At 40.7% G+C, this 13,478-nt stretch overlaps 2 protein-coding genes across 2 annotated transcripts in view; one reads left to right on the top strand and one right to left on the bottom strand.

The window, feature by feature from the left end:
- SCG3 (secretogranin III) overlaps window positions 1-8,012 on the top strand; it is a 40,056-nt gene extending 32,044 nt beyond the window's left edge. The window contains exons 11-12 of the mRNA XM_006755994.2: window positions 2,040-2,120; window positions 7,430-8,012. Of these exons, the coding sequence (XP_006756057.1) occupies window positions 2,040-2,120; window positions 7,430-7,548 (200 nt within the window). The 3' untranslated portion in view covers window positions 7,549-8,012. The remainder of the gene's footprint in view (window positions 1-2,039; window positions 2,121-7,429) is intronic.
- A 4,040-nt stretch (window positions 8,013-12,052) lies between these two features.
- Window positions 12,053-13,478, bottom strand: part of LYSMD2 (LysM domain containing 2) — a 10,970-nt gene continuing 9,544 nt past the window's right edge. Inside the window, exon 3 of the mRNA XM_015558927.1 lies at window positions 12,053-12,451. Within this exon, the coding sequence (XP_015414413.1) occupies window positions 12,409-12,451 (43 nt within the window). The 3' untranslated portion in view covers window positions 12,053-12,408. The remainder of the gene's footprint in view (window positions 12,452-13,478) is intronic.

Raw genomic sequence — 13,478 nt, 5'->3', positions numbered from 1 at the left:
TCCCCAGAGTCACAAGCCCAGTCTCTCCTCACACGATTCTAGTCTGCTCTGCCCTCCCTTTGCCAGAGCCTAGGGTGAGTGGCTGTGAACAAGACTTTGTGTGCTGGTCTCTTATGAGGGTGCCTAGGCTCCCCAGAGTCACAAGCCCAGTCTCTCCTCACATGATTCTAGTCTGCTCTGCTCTCCCTCTGCCAAAGCCTAGGGAGAGAGTGGCTGTGAACAAGACTTTGTGTGCTGGTCCCTTACAAGGATGCCTGGATTTCTAGTAGACTCCCGTCTCTCCCTGGCAGATGGAGTCCCTGCTGATTGTCATAGCCAGATGTTATGTGGGCACCTCTTCCTGGCATTGTTGCTCTGGGCACTGAGCCCAGCTTGGGGTTGAGACCCCACATTTCTCAGGGGGAACCTTCGAAGCTTAGATATTCCTCCAAGATCTCAGATACTGTCCCATGCAAGTGGGACCAGCCACCAGTCCTTTTAAAGTCTCTGGCCTTTCTACCAGTCTCCATGTGGCCTCTTCTGTAAATCCTTAGTTATAAGACTTCTGTTTAGCTAGTCTTCAGATGACTATTCAGGTTGATTGCTCTATATTTTAGTTGTAATTCCAGTTTGGGACTGGGAGGAGGTAAGTATAACATCCACCTACTCCGCCACCATCTTGGATCCTCAGAACATTGTCAAATCTTAAGGCAGTGTTATTGCTCATGGTCTGTAGTCAGATGTAGCCATGTTCAAACCTGGATCTACTACTTACAAGCCATGTTATCTTCAGCATATCACTTTTATCTGTCTATGCCTTTGTTTCTTTGTCTGTAAAATGGGGATGAAGTAGGAGTGCCTTGTAAGGTTGTTGTGAAGAATAAAAGAGATAATGCATTTTGGTGCACAATGTACAGCCCCTGGCACATAAAAAGCACTCAGTACAGGTAGTTCAAAAAGTCTGGGTAGTAGACTAGAGGGCTCAAAAGGGGCTCAGAGTAGGTGGTCACCACACTAAGCCTTGGCATTCCTTCCTTTCGCAGAGGCCCTGCACTTTGAAAGCCTTTTTTCTTAGGCCATCAGAACTCTCCAGACCCCCCTGTCTCTTAGTACAGACACTCTGAGCATTAGGGACCTCACTTGCTTAAGGGGATGGTTGATTTCTTTGAGACAAAACAAGGATACATTGATGTTCATGTCTAAATACAGGTGCAATCTTTCAAAATTGTGCAGGTAACAGACACTTGGCAAGATCAGAACCCAAATTCTAGCTCTGTTATTTCCTGTGTGTCCTCAGCCAAGTCACTCAGCCTCTCTGTACCTTAGTTTCCTCATCTCTAAGTTGATGATAATACCGATTTGTAGGCAACAAGTCACTTAAACGCAATGCCATCAAACAGCAGGTGATGTGTGGTATTCTCCTGCCACAGTTGAGGCCCATCAGAGAATGGTTTACATCCTGGGGAGTTTTACTAGAATAAATTATAAGGCTCACCATCCAAACCTAGAAATGAGGTTTGGACTGCCCTCTTTACCTGAGTTTCTGCATACTCCCTATCAGAATGGAGCTGAAGACGTGCATGACAGCTTACATAAGCCACACACTTGGGCTTACTTACCAGCACTTAGTGATGGGTTCTTTTAAATATCTGTCACTCTGATTCAGGTCTTGACCTGACAAGTCTCCTAGGTTTAGAAGAACCATCCGTAACCAAACAACTCAATCTATGAATTATAGGGACCCACCTATCCAGCAAATTGAATCAAAACTCTGCCAGAACATAACACTATAGTTATTTGTGTAGGGGGAGAATGGCTTCTTGATACTTACCGGCTTTGTCCTGCCTCCTAGAATCTTATCCCCACCCCTCTTCTTGACATCCTGTCCCCCCAACACACACACACACACACACAGATGCACACTACCTCATTAGGGATACCACCACACAAGTGCTCGATAATTTCAATATTTTGTCTATGGTTTTACACGTAGTGTGGTCTTTAAAAAGAGATGCAATGGTATCGTGTGAGAGTTTGATATGATTCTCTTGCCTTTCCAGGGAAAACAGAAGCCTATTTGGAAGCCATCAGAAAAAATATTGAATGGCTGAAGAAACACAACACAAAAGGAAATAAGGAAGGTAAGCCTTTTAGTGTGGTTATAAGCTGCAAACTTCACCCATTTGCCAGGGGCTGTTGTTAAATAAACATTCCCACAATCAAATGAGGCTGATGTGTCCTCTCAGAGCCCAGAGAGATTCCAGCACTTCTCGGATGCAGAGGGAACTTCCATTTCTCTTATTTTTCAAACCAGCCTTTCAAACAAAGGCATCCCCCCCCCTTTCTTTATTTTATGATGGAAAAAAAGTCAAACAAAAGTAGAGAGAATAATATAATGAATCCCCATGTGTCCATCACCCACTTTGCCAATCTTGTTTTGTCTACTCCCCCTCCTTCCTTGGAGAATTTTAAACAGAGCCATTTTCTGAGCACGTGGTAGGTGCACTCGGCAGTCACAAAAGCAGTCACTCACTCACTTAAAACACGAATCTAACTGGGCTCTGTTCTGAGTGCCGGAAATGAGAGGCACAGTAAATGCAGCACACCCGCCCCCAAGTTGCTCACAGCATCAGCAAAGCACAGCTGGCCCTGTGGGCGCCATCACAGACAGGCATGGTGGTGCAAAGGAGGGCGAAAAGGGGGCACAGAGACCGAGATCACTGGGAGGAAGGGCTGTGAAAAAGGCTTCACTGGAAAGGTAAGTGAGGAGAGATGGAGACAGAAGGAACACTGGGTGCCAAGACATAACGGGACAAACGAGAGTGATGCATTCTGGGAACTGGAGCTGTTCAGTTTTGTCAGGAACACTGGGTGTCTAATGGGGCGGACCAGCAGACAGGGCTGGGAACGTGGGCAGGGCAGGAACATGCTTGGCCACCTTGCAAAGGAGGCTTGTTTAGCCAGGGGAACCTAAGTCAGGGCTTACTTAAGCCCTGAGAGCTCAGTTACTAGTAAGAAGTGAGAAATCTATCTGGCATGTAGTGCGGTTACAGATTGAAAAAATAAGATCCCAGAAGATTGGAGAGAGAGATAGGAGACAAGGATCAAGAGCAGAAATGATGGGGCTTAAACCAGGGCAGGCAGAGGACATAAAGAAGGGAGAAACCTGAGAGCTATGTCAAGTGAGAGAAGTCCAGTATGATTCCTAGGTGTCTAGACAGAGCAGTTGCAAAGTGATGCTTTTAAAATGAGACGAGCGGCGCTTCTCGAACCTTATAGTGCATTCAGAACACATGCAGAGCTTCTACATATGCTGATGCCCAGGGGGCACCAGTAAATAAAAAACTTGAGGGGCAGGACCCAGGCATCAATATTTTTTAACCCACCCCGCTTCCTCTTTCCACGGTGCAGCCAAGTTGGAGAACTGCTGAGGTAGAGCCAGCAGGAGGAAGACATGTTTTCAGCCCCTTGTTAGCCCGTGGTATTGAGCAAGATGGAAACAATTATCAGGTCTTCACACATTTTCATTTTATTTGGCTCAACATAATGTGAATTTCCAGGCTGTCAGTTCCATTAAAATTCACATGAACTGTAATTCATCAAATCTGTCATTGATTTGGGAAATGCACCATTGTGTAATGCACCACGAAGGAAGAAAAAGTATAGCATGTTATCAGTGACTGCGAAGACTTGAAAATAAAAACGTTTCTCTCAGGATCAGTGCAATACCATAGGGGCCAAAGTGCATTCCGAAACCAATGTAAATTACATGGTCCAACAATTTGGACTATTTATGTGATTTCTTTCACTGATGAACATATGAATCAGACTCCTGGTCCTACCCAGCAACATCCTGCAATTCAATCTTTTACTTCAAGAAACAACCAACCTAGTAAAGCATGGAACTCTGGTGCTTGCATATGGAAGGCTCTGTGAGCAAACTCAGAACCACAGGGTTGAGTTTGACGATCCCTTCTGCCTGCAGGAGGGGAGGTGACATGCAATACACCCTCCTGCAGGCAGAAGCAGAGCGCTTTTTCTCCACTGCTTCAGGTATGCTCAGCTAGATCATCTCTCAGAGCCTGCGAGGATCTGGCCCTGGGCCATGTAGGGGCTGCAGCTGTGTGAGAGGGAGTCTTGTTACAGTACTAGCTCCTGACTTCCTTAACTTCTGCTCATGCCCTTTGTTTGGCAGGGACCTGGGGGGCCTGAATCTCCTTTCCAAATCCAGGAGAGAAAGGTCCATGTGATGTGACCGTAGCGATGATGGTAAAATCGAATGCAGCCTTTTTTATAAAAGTGTGCTTTGTAAATCACAGCACTAGATCTTTTGCGCATAACAACCTTAAATCCTCTTTTAAGATGAGCGAGGTGGGCACTGACTGTGTACTCTCTCAACCAGCGGCCGGCCTTTCCCCACACCAGACTGGCTTTCCCGGCACAGGGTGATAGCTATGTCATAAGGATACAGTTCTTTCACTTCAACACGGCACAATACTTCCCCGTCTGCCCATTCAAATCACCTGGACCTCTTCACATCTGTCCTTGGGGGAGTCTGCCTTTGTCCCACTAAGCAACCGAGTCTGAAGAGTATTAATGTGAACCAGTGAGCGAGCTAGGAATCAGCCAGCGAGGCGAGGTGCACACAAAATGTACGGTCAGCTTGGTTCTCTAGTTTGTGCCTGAGAGAAAAGGAAAGTCAACAACAAACCCAAGCACGTACTGAACGTTTGTTCTGCACCCATTAGATGCTTTACCTTCACGATTAAAGGCCACAGAGTGGTCAAAGCAGGGACTACAGACTGACCTGGTTCAGAACCTGGCTCTTCCAGGGCCCGACCATGTGACTGACCTCCTCTGTCCTGTTTCTCCGCCTCTGAAATGGAAATACTAATGCTGACTTCGTGGAGTTTTGTGAGGAGCAGATCAGAGGACAGTTGTAAAGAGCTCAATGCCCAGCGTCCTCTCTGTAACCCTCAAGGCTGTGCCCCAGTGAGGAGCCAATGCCCTCCTTGGCGGAAACAAGCTCTCTCGAAGCCTCTGCTCATCTTGATATGAACACCTGGTCCTGGTAGAGAGGTCTTTCAGGCTTAGATTTTGGGTGGGGTTTTTTTGGATTATTTTTTTCCATGCAGGGTCTTAAAGATGCCCAAGGGACCCAAGGTAGCTAAAGGGGCTGTGAGTTTTGTACCCCATTCTCTCCGTTCTCTTCCCTTTACAAATTGAAAGAAGGCAGGGCTCTGGTCCAGAGCCTGCCAGCTGCCAAGATGAATGGCACTGTCTTCACAATCTGGAGGGGTCTCCCAAGTACTGTATGGTATGGAAGACCGCCATGCCCAACCATGAGGGATGTGTGTCATAAATGTTGGTGACTCCATAGGATGTATTGCATTTAGCCATTAACAATGGTGTTTCTGAAGAATATCAATGCTCACTGTATAAAGTTAAGTGAAAGGGGATAGTTATAAGTTTGTATATATACTGTGATCTCAATTCTGGGTTGAGATAGATATATTTGAAAGTCTAAAAGGAAATAAAACAAAATACTAACTGTGGTTAGCTATGATTGATAGAATTCAGGTTATTTCAATATTATTTTCATGATTTTATCTTTTTTAAAAACAATAAGCATATAATATTTAAAGAATAAAGGGAAGACGTAGTTTTCTTTTTAAGCTTTCAAAAAGGTGCCACAGGCAGCCTCCTTGCTTGGGGATCTCTTCGTTTTTGGTGGGTGGATTGATGGTGTATATAGGTTTTTGTTTGTTTGTTTAAGTAGCACAGAGAAACCATAAAGAGGTTATGGTTTGGCTTTTTGCTCCATGCATACAATTCAAACAGTGTGAAAATCAAGGTAATTCTTAATTTGGGATAAAAATGGAAAAGTCAGTTGTCACCTCAACAGGGATTAACCAGTGGAACAAGTTCAAAAAGTCAAAATACCTGGTCCTGATTGTAACTTTTACTACCTGTACGATCTTGAACTCAAGCTTGAGGATCTTCTTACCCCAACTGTGAGTCCTAAACTAGCAAAATCAGCACATCCTAGCAGCTTGTTCAAAATGCAGGGTCTGCTCCCAGACAGGAAAAGCTAAAGGTGATCACTTCATAAGTTATATGAAGGAGTTCGTCACCACTGAATCAGCACTTCAAGAAATGTTAAAGGGACTTCCTTAAGAAGAAGAAGAAAAAAGATAAAAATGTGAACAATAAAATGTCCATAACTACATACCTATCATTAATTACTTAAAATGTAAATGGATTAAATGACATAGGGTGGCTGAATGGAGAAGAAAACAAGACCCTTACACATGCTGCCTACAAGTGACTCTCTTCAGATTGAAAGACATAGAGAATGAAAGTAAAGGGGTGGAAAAAGATAGTTCATGCAAATAGAAATGGGAAAAAAAAAGGCTGGGGTAGCAATACTTATATCAGACTATCGGACAAAATACATTTTAAAACAAAGGCTATACTAAGAGACAAAGAAGGACATTTCATATACAATAGCCAAAAAATGAAAACAACCCAAGTGTCCATCAATAGACAATTGGATAAAGAAAAGGTGGTACATATATATACATATATGCAATGAAATATTATTCGGCCTAAAAAAAAGAATGAAATTTTATCTTTTGCGCCAATATGGATGGACCTAGAAGTTACTATGTTAAGTGAACTAAGTCAAACTGTGAAAGACAAATACCATATTATTTCACCAAAACCAAAAAAAAAGAACAACAATCAAAATAAATAAACTTGTAGATACACAGAACAAATGGATGGTTGCCAGATGGAAGGGTGTTAGGTGGCTTGATGAAAAAGGTGAGGGAAATAAAAAGCACAAATTGGCAGTTTCAAAATAGTCACTGGGATGTACAGCTTAGGGAATATAGTCAATAACATTGTAATAACTATGTATGGTGCTAAGTGGATACTAGACTTATCAGGGTTGATCACTTCCTAAGTTATATTAGTGCCTAATCACTATGCTGGACATCTGAAACTAATTCAATTTTGAATGTCAACTGTAATTGAAAATTTTTAAAAATTAAATTTAAAAAAAAAAGCAGAATCTGGGGCCCCACCTTAGAGCAACTGAATGCAAATCTGCCACTTCCCAGGAGCCCCAGGTGATTGGTACAAATAGTCAGGGTGTGAAGCCCTGGCCTCCAAGCCCGTTCCCTCCGTGGTCAGATGAGGGTGGTACTCCTGACCTGATCACCCAGTAGGTGTGACGCTGGAGAGCAGATGAGCTGATATCACACACATACGCATGGTTTTAAACTGCAGACCTCTGCACAAATGCCAAGACCTAAAATACCTTCCGATGTGATAGACGGGGATGGCTATGGTGGTGGTACACGAAATGCTTCTGGATAATGGTGATTACTGTAATGGGATTGCTCTTTCCTGCTCTTTCTCCTGATGCCCTCATGATATTTTCCAGATTATGACCTTTCGAAGATGAAGGACTTCATCAACCAACAAACGGAAGCTTATGTGGAGAAAGGCATCCTTGATACAGAAGAAGCCGACGCCATCAAGCGTATTTACAGCAGCCTGTGAAAATGGCAAAATGGCCCAGGAGTCTTTCCACTGTGTCAGAAGACATAATGTAGCTCAAAACTCTCCTAATTTTGTGATTAAAGTTATTTTGACCCATGGAGTGTTAGAAAGTGCTGGATTTATAGTAGATAACCTTTTAGAAGTGGTTAAGACATAGCTTTCTTGCCATAAAAACTATCTGAAAAGTAATGTTGTAAGCTGAGATTTTGTATATAGAATCCTTATTTCCTTGTAGATTTACATTTTATAATCAGAGATGGGTTGCTTTGGAAAAGCCTGTAATGGACTGACCTTAAAACTGAACCTTTTTCCTACTGCGTCACACATATAAGCACCCCCTGAAGAAGCGGGGGTTCTGTTTCAAGGCATGCTGGTTACCAAAGCACCTCATAGCATATCTGTTACAAGATGTCCTTTTCACTACCAGTTCCCTTTTGGTTGAAATAAATTCATGTTCCCTCAAAGCCTCTACAGCTTGAAGGAAGCTACCTGCTTCTTTTCTTTTCTTTTTTTAATGGGTAACTTTCTCTTATTTTAAGTATGTTTTTATTGATTTGAAAGAGGGAGGAAGGAAAGGGGAGAGATAGAAATATCAATGAAAGAGAAACATCAACATCGATGGATTGATCAGCTGCCTCCTGCACGCCCTCTACTGGGGATCAAGCCCAAAACCCAGGCACGTGCCCTAACCAGGAATCAAACTGGCAACCTCCTGGTGCATGGGCCAACTTCTGAGCTACACTAGCCAGGCTGCCTTTTTTTTTCTTACAGCTCTTCCTGCTAGTTCTGTATCAGGCCGAATAGCACGAAAAGAAACCTGAAAAATGGGCATAGGATTTTCTGGATTTATTAACAATTTCCCCCCACTCTTAATATTTTCTATTAGTGAGTTTTAAGACATTGATTTTATTTATTATGAGGGATAACTATAGCTCTAGTTGGTTTGGCTCAGTGGATAGGGCATTGGCTTATGGACTGAAGGGTCCAGGGTTCAATTCCGGTCAAAGGCACATGTCCGGGTTGCAGGCTCAATCCTTAGTAGGGGGTGTGCAGGAGGCAGCCAATCAATGATTCTCTGTCATCGTTGATGTTTCCATCTCTCCCGTTCCCTTCCTCTCTGAAATCAGTTAAAAAAAAATAGTAATTTTAAAAAAATTTGAGAGAGAACTAAGTACTCTCCAGGCAGAAAATGAGGTCATAAACACTATGTAAAGTGAGGTAAAAATGTATGCCAGCACTGAGTTTTCTAAACTGGATTTGATCCAAGCCCGGATTTCTCAGCAGATAGCAAGAGGGCCAGACGGCGGGGTAGAAACAGCGATAAAAATCATTTCCTTCCATGTGAACCATAGCTGGTTAGCTAAGGCTCCCTGGAGGAAAACAATATCAAACCTCTGGTCCCTGCAAATCCTCTTCCTCAGCCACCACCACAACTCACCCAGGGTCCTCCTGAAATGTTAGTGGGGAATGTTCCCAAAGCAAAGAATGCTTTGAAAATGGGTTATGCGGCATAAATTACATATTTTTCTGTATATTTCAGTTGAAAATCATAAAAATCACATAATGCTTTGTGTATTAGCTGCCACTACTTTAAAAGGCCATCTGATACTGGTCTTTTTTTAAAAAAATATATATTTTATTGATTTTTTACAGGTAGGAATGGAGAGGGATAGAGAGTTAGAAACATCAATCAGCTGCCTCCTGCACACCCCCGCACTGGGGACATGCCCACAACCAAGGTACATGCCCTTGACCAGAATCGAACCTGGGACCCTTTAGTCCGTAGGCCAACACTCTATCCATTGAGCCAAACCGGTTAGGGTCTGATACTGGTCTTAAATGCCCCTCCTTGGCATCTCCTTTTGGTAAGGACTGGGAACTTACAGGGAAAATGGAAGAGGCTGTTTTCAGGGTAGGAGACCCCTGCTGCTCCTCCCATCCTCTCTAGAGTTGCAAAAATAAAGAAAAACCAAAGTCTGGCATGCCAAAAAACCTCAACTCTTTATGTAATCTATTCTAACTCTTTACTTACCAATACTCATTGGTAAGTGGTGAGAGGAAACTAAAAACACCTTTGCGCAAACTACACTTGCCAAAGCATGATGAATCAGACTTGTTTTAATGTCATCCTTGGTAACGTGACTGCCACTACTTCCCCCATGTCCTATAGTCCAAATGGGCTGCTTCTACATCAGAGAGAAAAAACTTGCTGTGATGAAAGCATTTTACCTATTTGCTTTTCTGTAACTCTTCTAAATATCTGCAGTATTTTTAAAAATAAGAAATTCGGAGTTTATTGTAACTTTCTAAGCCCACAGACATTCATTTGCTACTATTGATACCCAAGACAAAAGGGAGATCTGCAGTCCTGTTTTATTGGTAAGAAAACTGGTTTGCAAAACATATGCACAAGATATGCTCAAACTCATATGGCCAAGGAGTGGTAAAGCTGAACCTAGAACCCAGGTTTCTTATCTCAGTCCATTCTTTCAGTGATTCCCCGTGCAGGCAAGGACTAAACAACGCCCGTCCAGGACAATTTTACTGCAGCCACAATTCAAAGTTTTTAATAACTTGGAAAAGGAGAGAGATGTTTTGGCTAGAAATTGCTAAGAGAGACCCTTACACAAAATAAAATACTCAGAAAACTGTTTTTGAGATTGTGGTCTTAATTTCAATTTTCAGCTTATGTTATATCCTTTGGATAATGTTTTTGGATTTATGCATTTTGGGTTACTCTCATATTTCAGATAAGTTTATGTTGAACAGCATGATAACTTTACATTTTTTAAGTTCCTGGGCCTCCACAGAGGCCAGAGCTTTGTCTTATATACACAGCTGTTTTCCTTCATTTATTCTTTTAGTTTTCTCCTCTTCCAACTAACTCCATATCATTCAGGTAATAGGATACAAGAAAACAGCAAAGCATGATGAAGAGATCACCCTCTATTATAGATGATAATAACATGAGAAAAAAAAACCAAGAAATAAAAACGAGATGTTATTTTAAAAAATGAGGGGAAAAATGAGATTTAAAAAAAAAACACCAAAATACACCCGGCAGCATAAAAACGAGATGTTATTTTAAAAAATGAGGGGGAAAATGAGATTAAAAAAAAAAAAAAACACCAAAATACACCCGGCAGGTGTGGCTCAGTTGGTTGAGCATCATCCCAGACACCAAGAGGTCACTGGTTCAATTCCCAGTCAGGGCACATGCCCAGGCTGCAGGCTCAGTCCCCAGGTGGGGGTGAGTGCAGGAGGCAGCTGATCAATGTTTCTTTCTTGTGAATGTTACTCTCTCTCTCTCCCTCTCCCTTCTCTCTCTAAAAAAAAAATAATAATAATAACAATAAACACACAAGGGATTATGTACATTGTGAACAAACAAGAAAATCAAGACAAGGACAAACAGCTACCATTTCCCATTCATGTCTCACAGGTTGGACACATGCAACACTGGTTCAGTGAGCTCTGATGCATTGGCACTTAAGGGCACAGTTTCATGCTTAATGGAAGGAAGATCTAGAGGAGCAAGATGGAGAAGAAAGGCAGGAAAGAGAAAGGGGGAAAGATAAGAAATAAAGGTCCTTTTTGTCCCTCAAAAAGCAGATCCCTTTTGGGATGTTGGGAAGGAATAAATATGAAGAATTTTGTGAAAGCTTAAAGATTTATTTAACCCAGCATTTGAATAGAAATTGAGACAAAAACATATTTAACTGTAAAGAATGCATTGCTTAAGGTTTCCTGCTGTAATCTACATGTATAATTAAAGTAAAACAATTGAAATTATAAAAACTGAACCCTTCATTCAGTGACTACAAAACACTCTATAAAGTGACTAATCAATGAAATTTAAACTAAAAGTCATCAATGTGTCAGGCCATGGTATTGCTTTTTTCTTCTATTTATCATATTCCATGTTCTCACTCTATGTGAAACACATTAAGTCAAATATTATGAGAGTGCATAGGTTACTAGTAACTGCAATTGATTTGCTTTTAGATTACTGAAACTTTTCAAAATTGCAATTAAAATAATAAAAAAAAATAAAAGTAGAGGAAAAGCTGTCACTACTTTAAAAATATAACTTAAAATAAAAATTTTCTCATTTGTTAAAAAAATTGGAGACTCAAATGTAAAAACATAGTTTATTTTTTCAGACTTTGGTAGCTTACTTGTACAAAATAGCAGACAAAATTTGGTTCTCTATATTAATACAGAATATGTAATACATATTGAAATATATATATATAGCACTTAATTATAAACACATAGCAATGTCCGCATCACTCAAACAGCAACCATGTTTTTCACATAATTAGGAATTCTCAAGAGAAAAACCAATGTTTTTAGCTTGACTATGTAAGTCAGGGGTCCTCAAACTTTTTAAACAGGGGGTCAGTTCACTGTCCCTCAGACCGCTGGAGGGCCGGACTATAGTTTTAAAAAAAACTATGAACAAATTCCTATGCACACTGCACATATCTTATTTTGAAGTAAAAAAACAAAATGGGAACAAATACAATATTTGTATTTGCATGTGGCCCGCGGGCCGTAGTTTGAGGACCCCTGATGTAAGTAGTTTTTGATGCTTTATGTCAACTAGTATTTACAAAAGCAAGTTCAAAAACTACCAGCACCTACAAAAATGATGAGCTTTTGTTATCATGCCATAATGCAGACTTAAAATTATAGAAAGCCAGAGGGAACCAATCACTTCAGTGCAACTGCAATGGAACTACTTAATTGTGATTTAAAGATGTACACTCTGAGAATCCAAAAGAGGTGCTTTTGAATCTTCAGTTGTTGGTTTCCTTATGATTCAATTATCTCTTAATCCAGGTGCAATAGCATCATCTAGCTATGATAGAGTGAGGTTGCATAGGGATTATCTTCATCTCTGGGAAGAAAAAAGAAGGAATATAGCATAAACTAGTGTTTAAACACTGTATTCAGAAAACTAACACATATATTTATCATACAACTTAATATCTACTTGACAAAGAAGTGAAGCTGTTATCAAATTATAGTATTGTTCATGCATTAAAAGTTGTATGAAATACAAATACTCATTGAGGTGTACCTTACTGATTCCATTTTATTGGTGTCTTGGTTATTGGAAAAAATAATAGTACTTGCTATATATTTACATTTATTTATATTATATTACATTTGCATAAAGTAATAAACTTTATATTAAATTATAAATTAATTATATTCTCATTTATATCTGTTTATATTTTTAATATTTCACTTCTTTCTCAAAAGGATTTGAAATGCCTATGACAAAGGGGATAAATATAATAAGATAAATAAAATAGAAATAAAAAATCAGGACTAAAGAAAAGATGGCTACAAATATATTAACCATAAGAAATATTATAGTGGTTGAACTGAGTGTCAATTTCAGTTGCAACTTTTCTGATAAGGGTAAAGAGGAAAGGTTGCTCTTCTTGGAATCAGGAAGGAAGAAGGAAACTCATTCTACAGGAGAGAGAAAGGTTTGCCGTAGTACCAAATTAAAGAACAAAGAAGAAAACTCACATGAGCTATGTAAGAAACATCTGAAAGCAAACAATGGACAATATCTTTGGCAAATTTTATAAGGATCAGTATTTTACAAAGTATTCTCTAGGGTACTGCTTCCTTTGGAGGTGTCAACTATATGTGTCCACTTGGCTGCTGCCCAGAATTCCTAGCTGGACAAGTTATGCTACTAAGCAAAGAAGCAAACCTACACTAATAAAAGAGAAAGATGCAAATTAACCATCACTCTGCCACTCTACCACTCCATTACACCCACAAGCTACGCCCACCAGCCAATCAGGAGAGAGTATGCAAATTAACCCAACTAAGATGGCGGTGGTCACAGAACTGGAGCAAGCAGGAGGCTTGGGCTGCCCCCAGCAATGGAGAAAGCTAAGCTT

Source organism: Myotis davidii, unplaced genomic scaffold (genome assembly GCF_000327345.1).
Source record: "Myotis davidii unplaced genomic scaffold, ASM32734v1 scaffold132, whole genome shotgun sequence".
Taxonomy (NCBI): Eukaryota; Metazoa; Chordata; class Mammalia; order Chiroptera; family Vespertilionidae; genus Myotis; species Myotis davidii.
Note: the sequence above shows the minus strand (reverse complement) of the source record. Positions and strands in the feature narration are given on the sequence as shown.